A 24,368-nucleotide genomic window follows, 5' to 3' on the forward strand; every position below is an offset into this window, starting at 1 on the left:
GGGAAGTGAATTGCATTAATAAAAAAAAAATTGTGATTGCTATAAAAAAATACAAATAAAATCCTGGTTTGCTGTGCTTGTTTGTACAAATCTGCACAATTTGGCCAAAATTTTGTGATGGCTATAAAATAATAATAACAATAATAATATTTTTTAAATATGTTATTTTAATTTTAATATTTTAGATTATTAATATATTTAATTTATTATTATTATTATTATTATTACTAAATAAAAGAGACATAAATATAAAAATACTACATAAAATAAGAAATACTACTATGTAATATTTCACTGTAAAATAAAAAAAAGAGTATAAGAAAAATAATATAATTGTACTTTACATTAAACTGTAAAATTGCAGTACTAATATAATATGTATGGCTGTAACATTAAAAACGCCAAAAACTGTAAAAGCTTCTCTTTAAAATGACTGATTTTAATTTGAAGGGTTTTTTAATTACTTAGAATTTGTATTTAGAAAGAAACAAACTATTTTGCACACATACTGTATAACTGTCACTACCAGGTGTAAAAGCTTCAATCGGTTCATGATAACATTCCTGTATCATGCTGCAACCAACTCAATGTGAAGCAGAAATGCTTTGATGAACACTATGATCAATAGTCATGCCTACATATGTTCATAAGGACCCTTCTAAGGGGCCAGTGAGAGATGCTGAGCTGCACTGCTGCATGGCATAAAAACATCTTGCAGCATGTGCTCTCTGGCACTCTCAGGCAACCAAGCACACTCACCGGCATACAAAATGAGCCCTTCATACCAAAGAGATGTGAAAGAGGGCAAAGAACAAAAAGAATAATTGAGTTTACATACAATAAATACACATATAAAAGAAACTGTACAAGGACTGAACATTTTAGAAACAGTGTGCTCTTTACTTAGTACAGGCAATACTGCAAATACATTTTTGTAGCTACAAATAAAAATTCTGTCATCATTAATTCACCTGAATGGCTTTCTTTCTTATGAGGAACAAACAATTAGACATTTTGAAGAATCTTCAAGCAGGTGATTTAATGAGCAACAGTCACTACAGAAAATACCTGTGATGTGAATACTAGTAATGACAAACTTTTATACTACGGGGCCATTGAATGCTTGAATCTGATTGGCTGACGAACGTTCTGAGGTGTGCAATTATTTTCAGAGAAACGCATGGCGAACGTAGTTCCAGGCAGCTCTCTTGACCGCATTACAGTTCCATATCACTTCGCATAGTTAACTGTATTAACGGAAATTAGCATACAGTACCTATACAGCACACAGGAATTACTGCAATCACACGTGCTTGCACACGCACACTACGGTCACGCAGTTTGCACAAAAAGGTGTTGTCAGCGCTGCCCTGACGATTTTATTAATTAGCCTATATAGTGTAACGTTAGCAACTTAAAGGTTACACATGACATTTCTCACTAACGAGGTAATAACAGCGCTGTTTAGAGACGCTGCTGCAGAACACTGTTGAGGGACGCTCAGAGGCAACCTCTCGCTCTCTCTTTCTCTGTGTCTCTCTCTTTCTAATAACTTCATTAATAACTGCATTAGAATGCTATCAACGGCTCAAACTTCCATTACCAGCTTTAAAATTACGTTTTGGAACTAGCAAAAGAGGCGTTGGATGAGATGCAGAAGAAATAATCTTACTCACAATAACGTTTTAAGTACAAAAACCGGACGAATCGCTTTAAATATATCATCTGATCGATGTCTTGAGGTGTGGTAACCGTAGTATAAGCGGAATAATTGACTCCAGGCCGTTGAATTATTAGAAAAATAATGTACACCCGAGGTGTAACGGCCACGACGCGAGGGTGTGCATTATTTTTCTAATAATTCAACGGCCTGGAGTCAATTATTCCTTACTTAAAGTCAGAACTGCATATTTAGAACTGATCTGGTGCAGTGAAGTATCTGGAAGATTTGAGGGTCCTTACCATCAACATTATCCGGCCTGAAGGTAATTTTGATGCTGAATGCATGGTAGGCGTTTCTGATAGTGTGGAGTGTGAGGTATGAGAGTGGCTCCTGGGTAAAATAGGGCATCACTCTCTCTGGAAGACCATATGAACATGAGTGAATGTTAGAGAGACAAGTAGAACATCTCAGAAACTCTTCAGAGTAACAAATAGCTCATGAAAAACATGTCTTGGTGGTGGGTAGCATAATAGTTAAGGATATTTCCAAATCTCCACACTGTAAGACATCCAAAAAGCAGCATTTCATAAGTCACTTTGGATAAAAATATCTGCTTAATGACATTTAACCAGATCCTGTGGAGATGTTTAAGCAGAACTATACTTGTCTAACCATCCAGATGAAATCAGTGCTCTCATCACAAAGCCACAATTGCAGACAAGCAGCATTGTGACTAAAGACTTACTCTGGAAAAAATATGTAACTACAGACAGAACGGACTTGCATACAGACCATGAACAACGAGTCTGGTGAAGGCCTCGACTTTTCCTTGCTTATTAGCAGCCGTACACGCGTACGTTCCTGCATCTGTGTGAGTGACACCAGGGACTGTCAGGACATGGCCATCCTGTCTGCACTTAGGGGGCAACTCATTCTCCAACTGAAAGAAGAGCATACATGGGCTTAACAATCTCTTTTTAAAGTGAACAGAACCATGTTTAGTACTCTACACACCAAAAATATATGGTATAATAGGATTTTGGTGTTTTGAATTAGAGCAAATGTAGATTACCTTTGACCATGTGATGGTTGGGACTGGGTATCCAGATGCAATGCAAGGCAAGACTGCATCAGAGCCAACAGTTACATCCTTTGACTCAGGCTGTGCAGAAATCTGAGGCAAGGCTACAAAGTGCATTGGATTCAGAATTCAGCTTGCCGCTTTTAAGGCGTCACATAATACAAATAAAAACCACTGGCAAAAGAAGCATCATAAACATCCTGGATATTATAATGTACTCACACTGGATATTAAGGACCACCTGGTTATACTCCGAGCCAACATTATTAGTGGCTGTGCAGCGGTACTGTCCTGAATCTGATTCGACCACATGATCAATCCTCAGGATGTTCCCCCTTATTTCCACATGATCGGGAAGAGAGCCTCCAACTTTACTCCAGCGCACCGTGGGCTCAGGATCACCGATCGCATGGCACTCAAACTCCACTGAGTTGCCCACCATCACCGTCTGTACTGATGTGCGCACATTGATCATCACTTTGGGTAGAGCTGTGAAAACAAAGAGCACAAAGTCATTGGTTTTCAAGTTGAGTAAACCAAGATTTGGAAACATATTGGATATCATAACGGACCTTGAATGGTGAGTTTGCCACTGTCCTGAGCCTGTCCAAACAGACTTGTAGCTCTGCAGGTGTAGGTTCCCTCATTGCTTTGCTCAAGGTTCTCAATTCTGCACAAATATTATAAATAAAAGACACAACATAATTCAAAACATACAAAATCATTCAACAACGTCATCATTTTGTTATAATCAGCTAAACTGATCATTTTTAAACAGTTTACTGTAGTAATTTTTTTTAATTATTACCTTATTTTAATTATTAAAAAAGTAATTTTGTGCACTACCCTGTAAAAAAATTACTGACATTACAAAAACAATAAATATAAAAAATAGTATTCCTTAAAAGTAGCATTATTTTCTCACTTTTTACACAATTTGTAGTGTTAACAGCAATCGTGACCATTCAATTAAATTCCATTACTGTAAGTTTGTGAAAGAAAAATGATCAAACATATTTTTAATTCAAGTTATGGGGAAAATACACTCGTTTTTTTTACAGAAATTAATACTTTTAATTTAGCAAGGACATATTAATTGATCGAAAGGTAACAGTAAATGATTTTCAATTGCTAACAAAATTCTATTTAGAAATAAACTTTGAAATGTATCACAGTTTCCGCAAACATACTAAGCATCACAACTGTTTTCAAGATAAGAGTAAGAAATGTTTATTGAGAATCAAATCAGAGTATTATGATTTCTGAAGGATCATGTGGCACTGAAGACCGGAATAATTGGTGTTTTGCCATCACAGGATTAAACTGCATTTTGAAATATGTGAAATAGACAAATGTTATTTTAAATTGTGATTTTATTTCACAATACTACTCTTTTACTCTATTTTTGATTAAATAAATGCAGCCTGGGTGAGCATAAGAGACTTTTTTCAAAAACATAAAAAATATTTTGAACAATAGCGTAAATTTATTAATAAACACAAACCAACATTTGGTGGCGATTAGTCAACCCCTCCTTAATCATATAGATCTGGAACCTTGTTACCCACTCTGACGTTTTTAAATCTGATCAATTTTGCTTAATTATAATATTTATTATTTATCTATAACTTCATGGTTTTTAAGGTGCTTTATAAATAAATGATTGATTGATTGTCAATGTTGATATTAGATGAGACTCACCTGAGCACTCCGTCTTTAATGTGATGATTTGGTGGAAGAACCCCCCCCTCCTTTAGCCATTCAATCTCAACGTGAGACCCTCCTTTAGCAGCACAGGTAAACTCCACAGCGCTGCCCAGAGCCTTCACTTCTACCTGTGGGGACACTTTCACTGACAGGGGTGCTGCAGGACACAGAGGTCAGAGGTCAAGCTGAATGCTAGTTAGAATTCATCAGATGATCACTGTGAGTTTGAAGGAACGCATGATACATGCATTAAAGTGAACTGTCAGTACTCACATCGGACAGAGACTCTGGCCAGCGCTTCACTCTTGCCAACCTTGTTGCTGGCCACACACTTGTACGTCCCAGCATCGCTCTCCTTGGCCAGGTTGATCTGGAGGTCTCCTCCTTGCTGCTGAGCAGTAGGAGGCAAGCTGCCATTGACCTTAGTCCACTCAAAACGCAGGGGTGGGGTGCCACGGGCCAGGCACTGCAGGCGGATTACTTCACCCACTCGCACGGACACGTCATCAGGCAAGGAAGTGGCATAGGGTGGGGCTGCTCCAACCAAAGAAATGTCAGTTAGAGGATGTTGGATAATTACCACTGTTTCATTTTTGAGAGCTTTACAACAACAGGAAAATATGCTTCACACTTCTTGGAAAAATTCAGACGAAAGCTACAATGTTAAAATGTACAAATATATATTTTTTAAAAATGAAATTATTTTTGTTGTGTTTTCCACCAAACAATATTTAGACTTAAACCAAATTAACTTTAAAAAAATTTTCTGAGGAATCTTATTTAGTGCATTTGGTTATACTTTTTATTTTAAAGTGTCCTTGTTAAAGTCTAATTATACATTTAAGTACTGAGTAATATTAATTAACCTCATGTACATACTATATGGTAAGGGTTAGGATTAGGGTTTGGCTTAGGGTTACTTGCATGTAATTATGCATAATTTATTGTTATTATAATAGTAAGTACATGTAACGTGTAACAAGGACACCTTAAAAAAAAGTGTTACCGTGTATTTTTCTTACCCTGTTGCCATCTTGTTTTAAGCTTAATCTAAATCATTTTGTGAGGTTTATGTTTAAAACAAGAAAAAAGTGTACCAATGGAGTAAGAAAATAAATAAAATTACAAGATAAATTAATTAAATGTATATAATCTAAAATGTATTAATATTTTATTAAATGTAAAAAATAGATACAACAATTATAATATATTTTAGATGTTTAGATATTTTTTCTGGTAACCAAGAAAAAAATACTGTATAAGAAAATAATTTTTGCAATGGACATAAAAATGTGTAGACTATAAACTAGAAGATAAATTAATTCAATAGAAATGATCTAAAATGTCTCTTGAAAAAATCTTATGAAAACCTACGAACATCTTATGACATTCTGAACATTTAACATGTTTTAAGGATATTTAGATTTGTTTTCTGGCAAACAAAAATACTGAATACAAAAATAAAAATAAACATTAAAATAAAAAATACGTATTATAAAAATCTCTTTTTTTTCCTGCAATCTATGCGTGTATAATAATTTTGTAATAAATATCTAGATGTCAGACATGATTGATCAAAAAGGATGTATGATAAATGTTTTTCAAAATATATTCTCTAAAGCAGTGTTTCTCAACCCTGGTCCTGGGTGCCCCCCCAGCACTGCACATTTTGTGTGTCTCCCTAATCAAACACACCTGATTCAACTCATTAGCTCATTAAAAGAAACTCCAGGATCTGAAATGTGTTTCAGATAAGGGAGACATACAAAATGTGCAGTGTTGGGGGGCGCTCAGGACCAGGGTTGAGAAACACTGCTCTAAAGTCTTAATATTATAAACACTTTTGCTTCAAGTACATTTATTTGATTTGGGGGATATTTTTTCTGGAAAACAAAGTAAAATATAATTAAGAAAACAATCTTTGAAGTGTAAAATGAACATGAATCAGATAGACAAGGAATAGAAACAATCATCTCTAAGAATAAGTTAAGCTCACAGTCTACTTCCAGCATGATGGTGACTTCACTGGTGCCCATGTGGTTGGTTGCATTGCAGACATATTGACCAGAGTCCTGACGGCCCACATTAGGTAAGACCAGGCTGTTGTCAACAATCTTGTGTGTCCAAGGAAGAGAAGACCGTTCTTTAGACCACGTGATGGTGGGCTTTGGGAATCCTTTAGGTAAGATAAAATAAAGCTTTAAGGCACACTCTTTAATAGCAGACTGCTTTCATTTTCACCTATTGTATTTTAACAGTTATAACTTTCAACCGCCGCTTACGGTTGCACCTACCATGGGCGTCGCAATGAAGTGTTGCGGTTGATCCCTCTACCACGACTATCATAGGCTCACGTACGCTGGCACGGGGAACAGTGGGCACCTGAGGCCCTCCTTCAACAAACACCTCTACTCGAGTTTCAGTTGTGCCCTGGTTGTTCTGTGCAGTGCACACATACGTGCCACTGTCTTCCGTCCGTGCAACTAAGATCTGAACACAGAATGAAACACACTTTGATTAACATATAGAAGCAAATGATTGTGAAATCAACAACGGCTCGACTTCAGACGGCCCATAACCTGCATGATAGCACTGGAATCGACAGGCACGGGGCTGCTCAGAATCGTTCTGCGGTTGTTGTCTAGTCTGTGCCATCTGACAGAGGGTCTTGGCTCTCCAGCGGCCTGGCAATCAAGATTGATGGGATCGCCGACCCTGATTCGCACCGGTCCTGCAGGGGTCACTACAGCCTTAGGAGATTCTAAGAATGAAATCAGACAAAAATATAAGAATAGGTGTATAAGATGGAGCAACAAAAGTATCTGAACATAAGAAAAACTGAAACCAAAAATGGTGTGCACCAACTGGAATATTATTAATGATTGTTTCTGAACTGGCTTACCTCTCACGATTAGTGAAGCTATGCTGTGGGTCATTCCGAACAGGTTGCTGGCCACACAGCGATAGGTGCCCTGGTTTTTGGCTTGGGCATTGGTAATAGTCATGAGTGAATTGTCAGGACCAAACTTCACGTTATCTACAGAACATATGAAAAGAAGCAACATCATTTCTATTCAGGCATCATATTAATTGACGACTGACATGAAAGTGAATTGCAGCAGTGTACCTAGCAGAGGCAGGCTGTTGGTGGGTTTCCACTCTAAGCGCACCGGCTGGGCTCCGCTGTGGACCCTGCACCTGAAGCTCGCTGACTCGCCCTGCTTCACTGCTGCGCTGTGTGGCTCAATGGAGATAATGGGGCTCTGGAGACCTACTCCACAATTAGGCCACAAAATACAGTAGGCACATGTTGAGCAAACTCATTAAACAGGACTTAGGCTAAAAGTGCCACTGAAAGTGGCAAAAAATATTCCACACATTTAAAATGTGGAGGTGCAGTACCTATGTAGTGCAGTCTTCTAATTTTTTAACTAGTTATGGGTTTAGTGCTTCTCTAGATAAAGTAGTGAATACTTCTTGTCATATTAATTCTGTATTTGCTATCTCAGTCGTTTTTAGTCTTTTTTTCGCCCTAATCATTGTTTTTCCTCATGATCATGTAAGGATATTTTAACATTTCCAGGAGTGTGTGGTGATATTTTTTAAAATATACAATACATTAATATAAACTGGGGCTTGCAGGACGACCAAGTAGCCAGGTCAGATGTTATCTTACGTTAATAAGAGGTTGCATTAACTTATTTCTGCACATTTTTTAAATTACATTCATCATTCGGAGAGATAAAATGCAAAACAACACAATCATGTCAATTTTCTATTATTAAATAAGATTTAAATAAATGTTGCTGACCACATGAGAACTACATCTCTGGGTTCGTAGCATCATAAAACTTGTTCCACTGTATATAAATCATCATCAGATTGTATGAGTTTATCACTGAGAAGCCATGCAAATTTATGTTTACAGACATTAATGTTTAGAAAAAAATTAAGCAAAAATGGTGTTCACCAAATGGAATACCACTAAAAACGGTTTCTGAATTGGTTTTCCAAAAACTCCTAATGCCCCCTCATATCATCTTTTGTTTTGCTAGGTTGTGTCAAATGTTGCAAATGTAAATGTATGACGTCCCCATGAGAAAGGATTACTGTCCCAATAGGGCTTAAGAAACTAAAAAGCCCTAAAAACATAGAATGAGAAGAAATACACTCCCAAAAACAAAAGAAGAGAGCTGTATAATTTAACATTTCAATCAGTGGCGAGCGGTGACTTTTTTAACCGGGTATGCTGAGTGCTAAGATTAAGAGCTCATTAGCATTTAAAGCGACATGCAATAAAACAACTTGCTGTAGACAGAGCTGTTTTTGACAGGGTAAAAACGGTGTTGTTTTACACTACCATTGAGAAATTTTAACCAAACTATGTTACAGACTTTTCATTAAGACCCTAAAGAATCATATCAACTGGAAAATGGGCATCCGATGACCCCTTTAAGTATTTTACATAAAATGGACACCATTATGGAAAGAAATATATCATCAAATGAATTTTTGGGACACAGCAAGAGATGAAGAGCTGAAGTCATGAAAAACCAAAATATGAAGATTATGAGATTATGAGAATTATGAAATAGCCTCTGCCTTCATAATAGCATGTTTAGTTAATGATCTGCAAGATGAACATGATTGGTCATTGATACTTTCCTGTTTCTCATCAATCTAGGGGACTTACGGGAGGAGCTGGACGTCACAGACACAGATACAGAAGCCTGACGGGGGAATGGGCCGTCCTCCACCTGACAGATATATTCTCCAGTGTCATCTGCAGAGGCCTGCAGGATCCGCAGCTGAGCTCCCAAAACCTTGAGTCAAATGCACATGAAAGCACACATATGGTTCATATATTTAACACATTTGGCTCAAAGATCTGTCATACACACTTCACGTAAATCAAATATGCCTCATAGTGGACTGAGATAAAACCTGATGATTGGACGACAGCAGGCCGCCTGCCCTGCTCCATTTGACAGATGCTGGAGAGGTTCCTGGGATGATGCAATTAAGATCTAGAGTCTCTCCCTCCATTACAGAAGCAATAGAGGGCTGGATGGTGACTCCAGAGGGGATGATTTCTCCTGATCACCATGACAGAATAATATTACTATTCTATCCTAAAAATATTAGTCTAAAATGAATGGACTTGCCTCACCTCTTTTTACAAAGACCTCAACATGAGCTTCTGAGGAACCAACAGTGTTAGTTCCAACACAGAGATATGTGCCTGCATCAGACGACCTGATATTGGGTACGAGGAGAGTGCCGATGTCAGTGCGCTCCATGCGGGCCTGAGGAAGATATGGATGTATGGATATTTGAGGTTCATTTTTAGTTATTTTATATGGAATCTAAGACATTATTGCTGCAATAATTTTCTGTAAATCTGCTTTGAAATCATGTACATTGTAAAAAGTGCTAAATAAATAAATTGGCTTGACTTTTTGTGAACATCAAGTAAGTTTGGTCAATAGGAACAGAATAAACATAACAGCATTAATAATAGAAGACAATTTAATACTCAATACTTACCTTGACAAGACTTACTTTAAATAAAACCGTTTAAATACATTAATATACAGTAATACCTGCAAATAAATTAAGTAAAATTAAAAGTAAAAGTAATTTTTGTTAAGAGGCTATCGGCGTGTCCTAAACAAGACTACGTAGTGTGATGTGATGCAACGAAATTGTTCGTAAACGCAGCCAATCAGAACAATTCTCTCACTTTCTCACACCTGCAATGCACTGTAGCTGTGTTTGGAGTGCCAAACACATGCCTCATATTTTCATGACTTCAGCAATAATTTAGCATATTTGTTATGTTTTTTTACGGAAATTGTCATATCTACTATATACTTGACTTTATTATTGTCCTAGTCATTTATCTATAGTAGATAAATCAGAGGTCAAACAAATTCACAGAAAATTGCTTTATTACTGCACTTCTGTGTTGCAAAATGGTGGATAATATTCAGTTCTACATTTCCACATTCAGGCTACGTTTCATCCTGCAGGGCTCATACCTATGACCTAATCCCTAAGAAGGGTTTAGCCTCCACAATCAAGTGAAAGCTTTGTAGGGATGAGGGGTGTAAGGAACAAAAAAAATGTTCCTTGGAACTCACTTTTGTGTCTTGCCTAATTCAACCTAGACCAAGCATAATGGGAGAGAAGCCTCCATTATTTGTACCCTTTGAAATTCTTCATTCCGAAGGGCCCTTTGAAGTGACCAGTTTTGAACACTAACATTTGAAAACCCTTCAATATGTTTTGCACTCCAAAGTGCCCTCTGAGGGCAGATTTATACCATTTGGAATATCCTCCTCCTTGTTTGAGGATTAATATACATGAGTGTTACTTGTATCCAAAAAGTAGGAGGTCGACATGGCAGACATAATCCAAATGCCTCACTAAATGCAAAGGCAGTGTTTGTGGTGGCTTAAGACATACAGGTACACTTTTAGACTTAAGACTTTTTGTGTTGTATCTGGCTAAGACACAGTGTAATTTTTTATGCCTCATAACAGATTGTTATTAATCATTGGTGTTACATTTATGGTGCTACAGGTCTATATTAGCAGATGATTAACCTGTAATTGATTAATGGCATTGATGACAGTGATTATTTCACGCGACGAGACATATAGTGACAGTGGACAGTTAAAGCAGCTAGTGGCTATACAACAAAACATCGAAATCCTACATCTAGAGACATCCAAGCATGTAAATCAACCTTCAAATGTAAACATGTTTATAATTTCTTAGTTTTATAAGATGATGCAGATTCATGAATGTGATTAGCACAATTATGTTGTCAATGTTTCAACACGTTTGCAAAGAATCTCTAAAACTGACAGTTACATCTGTAGTGTACTCGCTGCAAAAGAAAACACGACTGTATTCAGAAGGGAGGGGTGATATTTTTTTATCCAGGAGTAAAGCTGCTTAACTATTATCTAGTGAAGCGTGGCGGCAGTAGAGCCGGGATGGGGCAGGCTTGGTTGAATGAGTGTCTGAAACCATTCACAAATTTTCAAAGCGGCCCGTTTGCTAGAGCACACAGAATTTCTGCATGGCTGCACGGTAGACCAGAGCTCACCCTGGGAAAAGCTGACACAATGCAGCGATGCTCTCAGGCAGAACAAACCAGTCCACAAAGACACAAGGTACGCAAGACACCAAAGCCCTCCAGCAGCATGGGACGGGTCGTCCATGTCTCATATCTCGAAATCTAACAGTGCAAAAACATGTACAGTGGGGTTCAAAAGAAATGGGTCCACTGCTTCTGTTTGGCTTTCTATTTTGCCTAATTTAAATACATTTGAGTCCAGAGTTCAATTGTAAAATGCAAATGAATTTCAGTATTTAGTTTGTACAGCCTTTGCTTTAAAGAAATAGTTTACCCAAAAACGAAAATTTGCTGAAAATGTACTTACCTGCAGACCATCAAGACATAGAGGAGTTTGTTTTCGCTTATGAACAGATGTATTCAAATGTAAAATTGATTCTCTGCAGTGAATGGGTGACAACATTAAATCATTGGTTCTAGCCAAAATATGTCTATAACCCATAATAATGCTTCCTTTAGTTAAAAAGTCCTGTCCCTCTCGCATCAAAATCCACAGTACCATTTGTCAAAATATTAGAAAATGTACTATTTTCGCTAGTTATCAGTGCTTGATCTGTGCAGTCTGTGCATATTTCACTCCTGATTCAAGCAAGACAACTTTTTCACTGGAGACAGCAATATTATGGGGATAGAGGTTTCATATTTTAGGCGGAAGCAATGGTTTTAAGTCAAAAATGTCTTGATGGATTTATTACAGACATGCAACTTACGTTACTTGTGGATAATTGTGAAGATTTATCAACTGTTTGGGCTCTCATTCTGACGGCATCCATTCACTGCAGAGGATCCATTGGTGAACAGGTAATGTAATGCCATATTTCTCCAAATCAGTTCAGATAAAGAAACAAACTCATCTACATCTCACAAGTCCTGAGAGTTCTCAAATTCTCAGCAAACTGACATTTTTTGGGTGAACAATCGAGAATTTTGCACCACACTGTACAGTACATACTCTTTGATAACTACAACCAGCACAACTGTTTACCGGTGCAAACTTGAACTGAGCAAACTAAATATTGCTTGTACTCACATAAGTAATCTACAATGCTTTATTTGGCTAAAAATCGAATGGATGTCACGTGAATGATTAAATGAATCATGCATTTAGTTCACATAGATTTTGGCGAGGGTGAGTGAAGCGAGACAGGTGGGATGGGACGCGTAAGACAGACATCAGACATATGGACAGACCTGTAGCTCCTCAATACGTCTCTGTAACACATCGAGACTGTTGCTTTTAAACTGATGGAAACCGTGAGAAGGAATTGCCTGAACAAACACCAAGACACGGGATGAAACAGAAAGAAAAACTCAAAGGAGGCAAAAACACGGCAAAATATGAGCAATGGCACAACCCTGATTGAGTAACAGGATGAATGACAAAAGGAGAAACTAGTTTCTCACCTGTGGCGGCAGTGAACCACCTCTCTTCTTCCATGTGAGGGCAGGAGTGGGACTGCCAACGGCCCTGCAGTACAACCGCAAAGTCTCACCCTCGTGAATTTCCACCCGCGGAGGGCTCACTTGTACATGGGGTAGACCGTGAGGTTGACTTGTACCTGAAACATCAGTTATAAAGTAAAGGAGAACTCACTTGTCAGCTTCATGAGCTTGTTACACTGTAAATCTTGAAGTATTCTGGTGTACTTTGAACATGAAGAACTCCTCGGGCTGTGTGCTCGCCATGTGTGTTCAGAGCCTTGCAGATGTACTCGCCCTCATCCGAGCGATCCACAGATGGGATGGTCAGCAGCCCATTACGAATGACAGCTTTTGAACTGATTCGTTTCCCAGGACCTCCTGACAAACACCATATCATAAGAGAATTCAGGAGTCAGGAAGGAACAGTTGATGCTATGTGGGAATACCTAACCACACGACCAGATTGAAAACTCAATATCTTCATCAACAAACAATGCTTTCCATGATTTCAAGGTAGGACATGTTCTTCAATCCACACCCTTGTAGGTCCAGCAACAACATTCTTATCTACCAGTCAGATTTTGAGGACTGGGCAAAGGAAATGAAAAAGGGTTAGGCTTCATCTCAGTTTTTCTAGCCCCCTTGTGAAAAATAAGTGTGCTTAATTGTATTCTGTGAGCTCTTGTAGTGTACTTTAAATCTTAAAAGTAACTTGCAGACATATCAAATAAAAGGTCACTTAAGTGCATTTAAAGTACACTTCCATGTTTAACACACTTAAGTACGATTTTAAAAGGGCACTTTGTAATGTCAAATTAAAGATTTTATCTTAAAGTACATCTTAAATAATTAAATTGTAAGAATCTTTTGTTGTGCTTTAAAGTAGTAACACTCCATTGTGTTGACTAACAAAATAAAGCACATGTACAGTATTTAATTTATAATTTTAACTGTCAAGTGTTATTCTATATTAAATAAAAAGTTAATATATTTTAAATGTACTAAAATATACCAACAGTGCTAACCGAGCCACTGTGCCGCCCCCTACTTACTTCAAATTGCATTTAATATAAATATTACACTATAAACATTTTCATTTAACTGCAACTAAGTGTCTGAAAACATTGCATTCAATATGCTCTTAAGTATATTATTTCCATAAGTATGCTGAACCCTATTAAAAAAGTAATATATTTAAAATACATTTATTTCATACTAAGTATAGTTTAAATCTATTAACATGTTTACTGATATATCACTCAAGACTTACTGACATAAAAATTATAATTAAACTTTATTTGGAGTACTATTTGTGCACAATGCACATTTCTTAATATTAAGCTTAAAATGTGTTTTAATGTCGCTATTGATGAGGATTGTATGATGTTTGAATAATATCGCTCTTTAAATGCAAGATATTTAAAGTGTACATAAAGTATACTTGCAATAGATTTGCTTTAGCAAACTATAGTATATCTTTAGTTGGACTTCAGCACTACTTGTGCAAAATTAAAGTGCATTAAGTACAAAATTAGTTGTTCCAATTTAAGTATACCAGTTTAGTATACCAAAAGTACAATTGCAGGGTATTTTCATTAAGTACATTAATATGTAAATGTACTTGTATATACTTAGTATGAAATAAATGTATTTCAAATACATTTTAGTATATTTATTTTTCTCTAGGGAATTGCACATCTTTTTCTCAAGGGTCTTCTTTTGCAGGAATGTTGCTCTAGGGCCAACATAAGATCACATGTCCTATAACCAAGTTCTACTTGGCATAATCATAGTAACCACAAATGAATATATTAATTTATATTCTCAAATGTAGATTGGCTCACCTATCCATTCCACAGCAGGGGTGGGGTTGCCGGTCACTGTGCAGCGGAACTCTGCCCGCTGGCCCTGTTGGACTGTCAGCACAGGTGGATTTACTGTGGCCACCGGCTGGGCCCCTTCAGTAGCTACAGTGAGGTAGAAATCAGTTATTCACAGACAGGAGTAGAGCACTTCAAACTGAAGTACCAGTCATTACAGATAATACCTATTCAGAACAGACCTTACCCTCTCTCGATGACGGAAGAGGTCAAGAACATTTTCAGTGAAATTAATTTCTCATTCATTGTCTAAATGTCATGCTAATTAATTGAGCATGTTTTTTCACATTTATCTTGCTGTGTGGTCTCAATCATAAGCACTACAAATACAAAAAGGCAAATGGATGGAAAACTGAAAACAGCTCTACATTTGGGAAAGGTCTGTTTGTGAGGGTGTTTATGAAGTGATAGTGGTGTGACAGCATATGCAGTGTGTGTCTGGCTGCCAGAGTTGATGGTCAAATCATGTCTCTTGGCAGCCAGCTTGAGGAGATGAGAAATGGCAGATGGGGCTTGGCAGGGCGAGGCCCTCACTGCTGTCTGTGCCAACTTGGCTTGACGGCGAGCCATCGATCTATAGGGATTCCAGGGCAACAGAGCAAAAGAAAGCTTTCTTTCACCAACTGGGGTGGACTACTGGTCTGTGTAAGCTCTGTGTTAAGCTCCAGTCTGCTTCTCAGTGACTGAACAGTGCTCATTTAGCTGCCTTGGCATTTAAGCATTACTTTTTCCATGATGGGCTCACAAATAGAGTTCTTATTTTGGTCCATAACTCACAAATGTACTTTTTTGTGCATGAGATCTATCTACCCACCCATCTAACTGTCTACACATCTATCCATCCACCCAACCATCTAGCTGTCTACACCTCTATCTCTCCGTCTATACACCCAAACATATAGCTGTTTACTCACCCCTTTATTCATCCACTCCTCTATCTACCCACCTGTCTACACTATCTACCTGCTCAGCTATTCATTTGTCTACCCATCCATCTATTTCTAACTTTCCATCTACCCAACTATCTGTTTACCCAATCTTTTCCGTCTACAGATGTCTATCTACCCAACCTTTTGTCTATTCACCCAACCATCTAGCTGTCTACCCACCAATCTTTTTTCTAACTCATCTGTCTACCCAGACACCTCTATCTATATAACCATCAAATCTATCGGTCTATGCATCTATCCATTCACCCAACCATCCAGCTGTCTACACATCTATCGATCCAACTATGTCTACCCACTAATTTTTCAACTTATCCATCTACCCAATTCTCCGTCTACTCATTTATCAATCCACCAATCTACTCATTTATCCATCTATCTACCCACCCATCACCGTCTACTACACCATATACCTTCTGAACTATTCATTTGTCTACCCACCCATCTATTTTCAACTTTTCCATCCACCCAACCATCTGTTTACCTAATCTTCTCTGTTTAACTACACTTTTGTCTATACATCTACCCACCCATCTCTGTCTATATCATCTACTGTACTGTATATAACCACCCATCTATCGTCTACATAGCCATCCATTCACCCAACCATCTACCTGTCTACACATCTATCAACCCAACCACATAACTGTCTACTCACCCCTTTTTCAACTCATCTAACCTATCCTAGCCGTCTACTCATTTATCATCTACCCACCCATCTCTGTATACACCATCTACCTACCCACTCCACCTTATCCATCTACCCAACCATCTATTTAATTACCCAATCTTATCCGTCTACTCATGTCTATCTACCCACCCTTCTATCTATACATCTCCATATCTATCTACCCAACCATCTAGCTGTCTACCCACCAATCTTTCACCTCATTCATCCATCTATATAATCACCTACTGCATCTCTCTCTGTCTCCATATCTATCAGTCCACCCAACCATCTGTCTACCCATGCATGTATGTCTACACATCTATTGACCCAACCATATAACGGTCTACCCAACTGTCTATTTTTCAACTCATCCATCCATCCTTCTCATCTACCAATCCATCTTTCTGCCCACCCAACCATCTACTCATCTTTTTATCCACTTATCAGGCTGTCTATCCACCATCTATCTGTCTATACATCTGTGCATCCCCTAAACTATCCACACCCTTAGTCACCTATTCATCAACTTATCGATTTACACTCCCAAATTCTGTCTATACATAAATCCATCAATGCATTTATCTATTCACCTACTCTATCATCTATCTAACCACTTACCTATCTACCATTTCTCTACCAATCGGTCTACTCATCCATTTGCTCATATATCCTGTCTACCTAACTATCTATTAATCTACCTATCCATCAATCACCATAAATCAATTAAATTCATACTAAAGTGAAACCATCTTTTAAATAGTGTCTATAAAATTTGAGAGAGCCTAGTTCAGTGCACTGGACATGTACGCATGAGTGATGACCATTATAAATGAGGCATAGTATTATCTTCGAAAGAATAATGGATGTTAATTGATATCTGATATACCTCAAAATATGAGTCTTGTATATCAAAAGCATGATACTGGGCTGATGAAATGTGTGGGGGACCCCTCTCTGTTAGGTAACAAGTGTGATGTTTGGTGGTTTGGTCACATATAACAGCATGCACCTTGAAGAACATCATGCAAAAATAATTAACCTTACCAATCTGATACAGAACTGGTTTTGAGCACCAACAAAATCTCTGTTACAGACAAATTACTAATGATATAAGAATCATACAAGACACTTCAGCAACAGAGAGAAGTCCCCAAATGTGTAAGCATGCAGCTTCACTCTTTCAATGGACCCATATGAGTCTTGAAAGCTTAGCCATATCAAGTAATGCTTCTGCGTACAACAAAAAACACATGTTCAGTATGTGAGCAAAATGTGGTCATAAACAGGATTAACATTAAAAGAATAAATATGTATAAAATCTCTGGTGGTCATCAAGTTATTTTTTGTAATAGTAGCACCATGCTCGTAGTTTGGTTGTACCTTGGCACTACTTGAGATGGTAAAAGCATGCAGGGAGTGAAGATTGCATGCGTGAAAGGAACAGGTCCTTCCAGGCCTGGAGGGAGAGAACCATGTGGACTTACGCTTTCTATGTCCTTCAAACATCTCATAGGCTGTGTAAAACATCTGTGACTGAGAAGCCTCTGTGAATGACGGACAGGCAGATACTGTCAAGTGAGTCTCCAGAAGGTTCTGTGAGAGTGGCGCACTGGTGCATTTCAATGTGATTTAAAGCATATGCCACTCAACTTAGAGCCTTCATGACTTTTGAGCTCCAGATCGAGTGTGCAACAACTTGCATTTCTTTTGTTGCAATGCTGCTGTGAAATTATACTTTAATAGGTGGGGACTAAATTATCTCTAGACAAGTTTAGGCAAGCTTACATTTTATATTTCCATGAAGGTAAATCATGTTTTAACAGGTAGCTTTACAAACGTCTCAAAATGCCTGAGGTTGATATCATTCACATACTAATTACATCAGTACGTGTCAAATTTTAAATCATGTTAAAAAAAAAAAAAAAACAATTCTCAAATATGATATGATACAGATATGATTTATTTTACCTTTTATATCTGGACTTTTAACTGAGATATACAGCACATAAAGCTTATTTGTACAAGGAAGCTACTCATTGGCTTTTTAGTAAGGCAAATTAAGTTCTTCCCAATTACACAATTATGCTCCAGTATCATTGATTTACAGCACTTGTGTAAATCAAAAATGTATCACTGAATGTAATACAACAATTTACATAAAAATGGATCTTATGAACAATTTGCACAAAATATGTTGAGCTCATGTTTCACTGTGCAATTGCATAATATTCTGAACCAAAAACCAACTGCTACTGAGAAAACATATTTATCAAACGTTTAATATGATTAAATTGACGTCAGTCTTCATGGGAGTCTGTTTTGTGCGCCTGCTTTGATATGTGAGTCACATAACAAAATGAGCATCATGGGAATTTATGAGAAGTCCTTAATTAAGAGCATTGAAGAACAAATTCTAAGCTTCCAATATTCATGACTAAAAATCTGCTTTTTGTTTAGGATTTTAGCTTGCAACACCCTTTGTGAGCATGAGAAAAAATTAAGATTTTTTTTTTATTCCAGGTGCTGGATTAGATTTGATTGAAAAAGCATTTTCTGAGATTTAGTTATTGAGTACAAAGTTTTGCTTTTCATTCACAAGCTGTATCAATTTGTCTGGTGTAAAGATTTTACACTGGCAACATGAGAAGCCTTTTAAGTTCGTGTAAGTGGGGAAAAAACTCAGGACATGGATCTTATGAACAATTTGCACAAAATATGTTGAGCTCATGTTTCACTGTGCAATTGCATAATATTCTGAACCAAAAACCAACTGCTACTGAGAAAACATTTTTATCAAACGTTTAATATGATTAAATTGACGTCAGTCTTCATGGGAGTCTGTTTTGTGCGCCTGCTTTGATATGTGAGTCACATAACAAAATAAGCATCATGGGAATTTATGAGAAGTCCTTAATTAAGAGCATTGAAGAACAAATTCTAAGCTTCCAATATTCATGACTAAAAATCTGCTTTTTGTTTAGGATTTTAGCTTGCAACACCCTTTGTGAGCATGAGAAAAAATTAAGATTTTTTTTTTATTCCAGGTGCTGGATTAGATTTGATTGAAAAAGCATTTTCTGAGATTTAGTTATTGAGTACAAAGTTTTGCTTTTCATTCACAAGCTGTATCAATTTGTCTGGTGTAAAGATTTTACACTGGCAACATGAGAAGCCTTTTAAGTTCGTGTAAGTGGGGAAAAAACTCAGGAAGTAATCAAAAAGCACTTTTTTTGATTAATGCGATAATTGAAACACAAAACGAAGAGTTAGCCATGCCATTGTCCATAAGACAAAGCAGAATTTTGCACAAACAGCACAAAAATGGGGCAATGAAGAAAAGCGAAGAGACGTGCAACTTGAGAAAGACAGAAAACTAAAAGGCAGGGAGGTTTAGAGGATGTGGTGCCAGTCACAAACCTGGGACATAGAGTTTGGCTGTGCCCTCATCCATGCCAAGCATATTGGAGCCCGTGCAAACATAGATGCCTGCGTCCTCAGGCTGCACGTTATGAATGGTCAGGATTCCATTGAAATCCATGGCCCGGTTAGGCAGCTTGCCGTTGCCTTTGCGGGTCCAAACCAGGGTGTACGCAGGCAGCTACGAGAGAAGCACATGTCCTCAAATATTTTCACTTACAGTCATTCATACTCACAGCCAAATCCTGCTCTCTCTCTCTCTCTCTGCCCCATCTGTTTGGAAGTCAGGGAGGCTAAGATTATGTCTGTGATGGATATGTGCGCAGATGACATTCATACCTTGCTTTTGGCAGTGCAGATGAAGCTCACTGTAGATCCCACCGCCACACTCTGTGTTTTGGGCTCCTCGATAAAGACTTCAATAGGTTTGGATGGTAAGGCTGGTGAGGGAAATGCGGTATGTCAATCCAGAAAGAAATTTTTTTTTTGTACCTTGACCAGTGTGTCCCAAAAAAGGCAAAATTAATAAATAATATATATAATATTCTAAAATAAAATATAAATATTGCAAATATAAAAATAAAAAAAAATTAAGTTTGAGAACACTAAATGACTTACACTGTTCACACAGCTCACCCTTGGTGTTGTGTTGGCAGTTCTACGGATCAAAAAGATATCACATGTGGTATGGATTCCTTTTATAAGCGTGAGTAAAGGCAATATATATTTAAATATTGATTTGATTTTAGTTCGTTTCTAATATTTATTCAATTTATAATATACATTTTTTGATCATTTTGAATAAAATGCAAGTATATTATTTTGTTTCTCTCTTCCATCTACAATTGACACTTTAACTCTAGCACTCTGTTCTATTCTTATTTTATCTACTTGTTTTCTTTTTATTTAAAAAAATAAAATAAAACACCCTCTAACACTAGTGTTCTTTACTCTTTTTCTATTCTAGCTACTTGTTACTTACTTATACACACACACACACACACACGTTTGCACGACATTCAATTTGTTAAAAATATTATTGTTTTCATGACTAAATACATATTAAATAATTATTATATGTTAGTTTATTTCATTTTTGTGCTACTTATTTTTTTATTGTATTATATATTATACAGAAATACATCGGTACTGTATACTGTACAGCTCAAGTTGAGTAAAGGATTTATTTCCTTAGTATGCAATGCAATAATATTATTTTGTTTACATATCTTTTCAACTTGTGAGTAAAAGTAACAGTAATTTGTTTATGTATCTATCTATCTATGCTATTAATATTATTTTAAATATTTATAGTATATAACAGTTTTTAGATGCAGTGCAGTGTAACTATTATATTATCGTAATATATTATTATAAGATTAAATAACTATTTCATTTATTTATTTACTTATTTTATAAAATGATTTCCATACATATTGTATTATATTTTATACAGACATATATTTGCTATACTGTACTGTTCATACTGACTAAGAGAGAGCAAAACTCTCATATGAATGGGATTGTGTTAATGCCTTAAAGCATTCTGGGACACACTTCTGTTAAAGAACTGCTGGTAAAGCTTCATACCGTGCAGATGCCAGTCTCTGGGTGACAGAAGTCCGAATGGCCGTTACAGTCACATGGCTCACAGTGGCCAAGGTACAAGCCTCCTCCTGTGCGAGTGTATCCAGGAGTGCAGTCCTACAGAACACAGAGACAACGGACACATGTCTGGATTGAGTAATACTGTCATCATCATCGCTCTAGCATGGAAGCAAGCCTTTACTACGATTCATCCAGTTGTTCACAGAGCAAAGCTGCATTGTTTCTACCTGGCAGGACAGACCACGGTAACCAGGAGGACACTGGCACTGCTCCACCTCCAAAGCCTGGGCCAGGCCAGTGTACTCGGGCACAGCGATATCCATGCGGACCCCCGAAATACTGGATGAGCGCATCTCTGTGTGATACGAGGCACGGATCAAGATGTCATCGAGGTCCGCGAGCACCATCATCAGGTGTTCCCGGGTTGCCGGCATGCCATCTGGACGCTGCCAGTGTTCCTGCAAACAAAAAATCATCCGTGTCATGCTAATCCATATGTCTTGGTCCAATATGAATAACGTAATGGATGAATGGGCTCTCACCTCTCTGAAAACAATCTCAAAGTCCTGTGACTCTCGGGCTCCATGCCCTCTTCTCCATGGTTGGCGTGCCACCAGCGTGATGTCATTACCCTGTAGAAATAGTGACGAACAATAGTGGTCAAACCTTAAAAGAAAACCTATATATACCATACACACAACATCTGCTATCAAACTCACAATAATCTGAACATCAGCATCTTCTATTGGAGAACCTCGGGGTCCTGGCACATAGGAGATGGTATATTTCAGCTTTCCACCATATGCGCCAACCTACATAAGGATCAAAAACATTTAATCACAAAAAGCATTGATATAAAGTATAGCATGAGAAAAGTTTGAAATTTTTATATGAATCATAACTACAAACAAAAAACCTGCTGATAAAACCTGCAAAAAACCCAAAATGATAATATTTCATAGTGGTTTTACTTTTGACCTTTTCATTTAGGGCTTTTATGTGGTTGAACAAAAATTAAATAAAAATGTATTCAAAACAAAACAAAATACAAAATACAAACAAAACAAAACAAAATACAAGCAAAACAAAAACAAAACAAAACAGAACAAAAGAAAAATATGCCCTAACCAGCCACAAATGCAACAAGTGACAGGACAAGTGAAATCACATTTGTCTAAAATCCTGCTGAACATATACGTGAACATTAAACATTAAATATATTCTGAAATGCTGCCATTTCACACAGTGGTTTCTTGTGCATGTTTTTTTTACATGTTTTATACTGTATATATATATATATATATATATATAGATAGAGAGAGAGAGAGAGAGAGAAAGCTGTCAAATGATTAATCGCTTCCAAAATAAACATTTTTGTTTACATAATGTGTGTACTGTGTGTATTTCTTATGTATATATAAAGACAGTATATATTTTGAAAATATTTACATGTATTTACATGTACGTATATATTTATATTCATATAATTTATATTATATATAAATATAAAAATCCTTACAATAAAATATGGTAGTTATAAATAAGAAGAGTTGGGAACTGAGAATTTGGTTTACTATAAAAAATAAAAATAAAAAGTCTATTCAAGCTATACCTACATGGAAACATTTCTGATTATTTTCAATGTTAAAAACAGTTGTGCTGCTTAATATTGTTTTTGGAAACTTTGATAATTTTTTTCACTGGTGACTACCTTGTTAGAAGGGCCAGGCCGTGGACCTCTAGGGAGAGCAACAGTGTTTTTTCCCTGTTGCACCTGCTGCTAAGACCAACATCCAAAGCAAAAATCAAACAACATATCTTTTTTTATCACAAGAAAATGTTTACTAGTGTAAACTAAGAAAGTGCTAAGCTACTAGCTACTGCATGAATGACAAGTAGAGTAAACTTTTTTTTAATGTGTGTGTGTGTTGCATTTCAAGGTGATAATTCATCCAAAAATGAAAATCGTCACCCTCCTTTCATCCCAAACCTATATGACTTTCATCTTTGGAACACAAAAGAAGATCTGTTGGGGAAATAAAGTTTTTCTTTGTCCTTACTAGGGTTGTTCCAATAGACGATAGTATCGTGTATCGACGATAGTCAGAGATATCATCTGTGGCTGATGCCTTTGATGATAGCATAACGATTATTACTATTATTATCAGGCTAATATTATTAGGCTTATTTGTTCCGTAATTTTTGTGCTTTACAGTGTTGCGCCTTATAACCAATCAAACACGTTTCCGATGAGTTTATGAATGCACTGGCCAATCAGAGGCGTTGAGATGAGTCATCGCTGAAACACCAGAGTTTTGTTGTTGAGTGTGCACTCGCTGACTGAATTCTGCTCACTCACGAATTCTCTCATCATAAACAACAAAGTGCAGACATACGTGCAATGTAAGCATAAGAGATTTATTCTTCACTGATTATAATGGGAGTGTTTTTTAATGTGCACAAACTTGCGCTAGACTGAAGTCGGTGATGATGTTCTTTGATCATGTAAATGTTCTTTGCTCATTTTCTGTAGCTGCTGTTTGAATAACTGTAACATACAATGTTTTTATTAAATTATGTTAAATACAAATTCAGTCATATTAAAAATATTTTATAACACCATGCTACTTGACTTTTAGCCTGGAGTTGGTTCACTCTCCGGCTATGAATCCAAGTAAGTAAATAATTAAATAAATTAGCATGATAATATTGTGTATCTGCGATCTCATAGGCTGACAATAGGACGATAAGACTATGGAGCATATCACTCAATACTACTCCTTACAATAAAGGCCAATGGGATCCAACAATATTTTGAACCCAATT

At 36.9% G+C, this 24,368-nt stretch overlaps 1 protein-coding gene across 1 annotated transcript in view; it reads right to left on the reverse strand.

Moving 5' to 3' along the window:
• The window catches only part of LOC107571434 (basement membrane-specific heparan sulfate proteoglycan core protein-like), a 61,616-nt gene that overhangs the window by 13,450 nt on the left and 23,798 nt on the right, over positions 1–24,368 (reverse strand). The window contains 27 exon segments of the mRNA XM_016257764.1: positions 1,963–2,079; positions 2,456–2,603; positions 2,736–2,848; positions 2,967–3,233; positions 3,317–3,414; positions 4,446–4,608; positions 4,725–4,985; positions 6,448–6,627; positions 6,746–6,941; positions 7,031–7,212; positions 7,354–7,488; positions 7,579–7,722; positions 9,145–9,274; positions 9,396–9,547; positions 9,622–9,757; positions 12,790–12,867; positions 13,003–13,157; positions 13,246–13,398; positions 14,865–14,987; positions 18,002–18,061; positions 19,935–20,115; positions 20,274–20,374; positions 20,553–20,592; positions 21,525–21,638; positions 21,770–22,000; positions 22,085–22,174; positions 22,262–22,354. Of these exon segments, the coding sequence (XP_016113250.1) occupies positions 1,963–2,079; positions 2,456–2,603; positions 2,736–2,848; positions 2,967–3,233; positions 3,317–3,414; positions 4,446–4,608; positions 4,725–4,985; positions 6,448–6,627; positions 6,746–6,941; positions 7,031–7,212; positions 7,354–7,488; positions 7,579–7,722; positions 9,145–9,274; positions 9,396–9,547; positions 9,622–9,757; positions 12,790–12,867; positions 13,003–13,157; positions 13,246–13,398; positions 14,865–14,987; positions 18,002–18,061; positions 19,935–20,115; positions 20,274–20,374; positions 20,553–20,592; positions 21,525–21,638; positions 21,770–22,000; positions 22,085–22,174; positions 22,262–22,354 (3,841 nt within the window).

This window comes from Sinocyclocheilus grahami, unplaced genomic scaffold, assembly GCF_001515645.1.
Source record: "Sinocyclocheilus grahami isolate Dianchi unplaced genomic scaffold, SAMN03320097.WGS_v1.1 scaffold29.1, whole genome shotgun sequence".
In the NCBI taxonomy this organism is placed as follows: domain Eukaryota; kingdom Metazoa; phylum Chordata; class Actinopteri; order Cypriniformes; family Cyprinidae; genus Sinocyclocheilus; species Sinocyclocheilus grahami.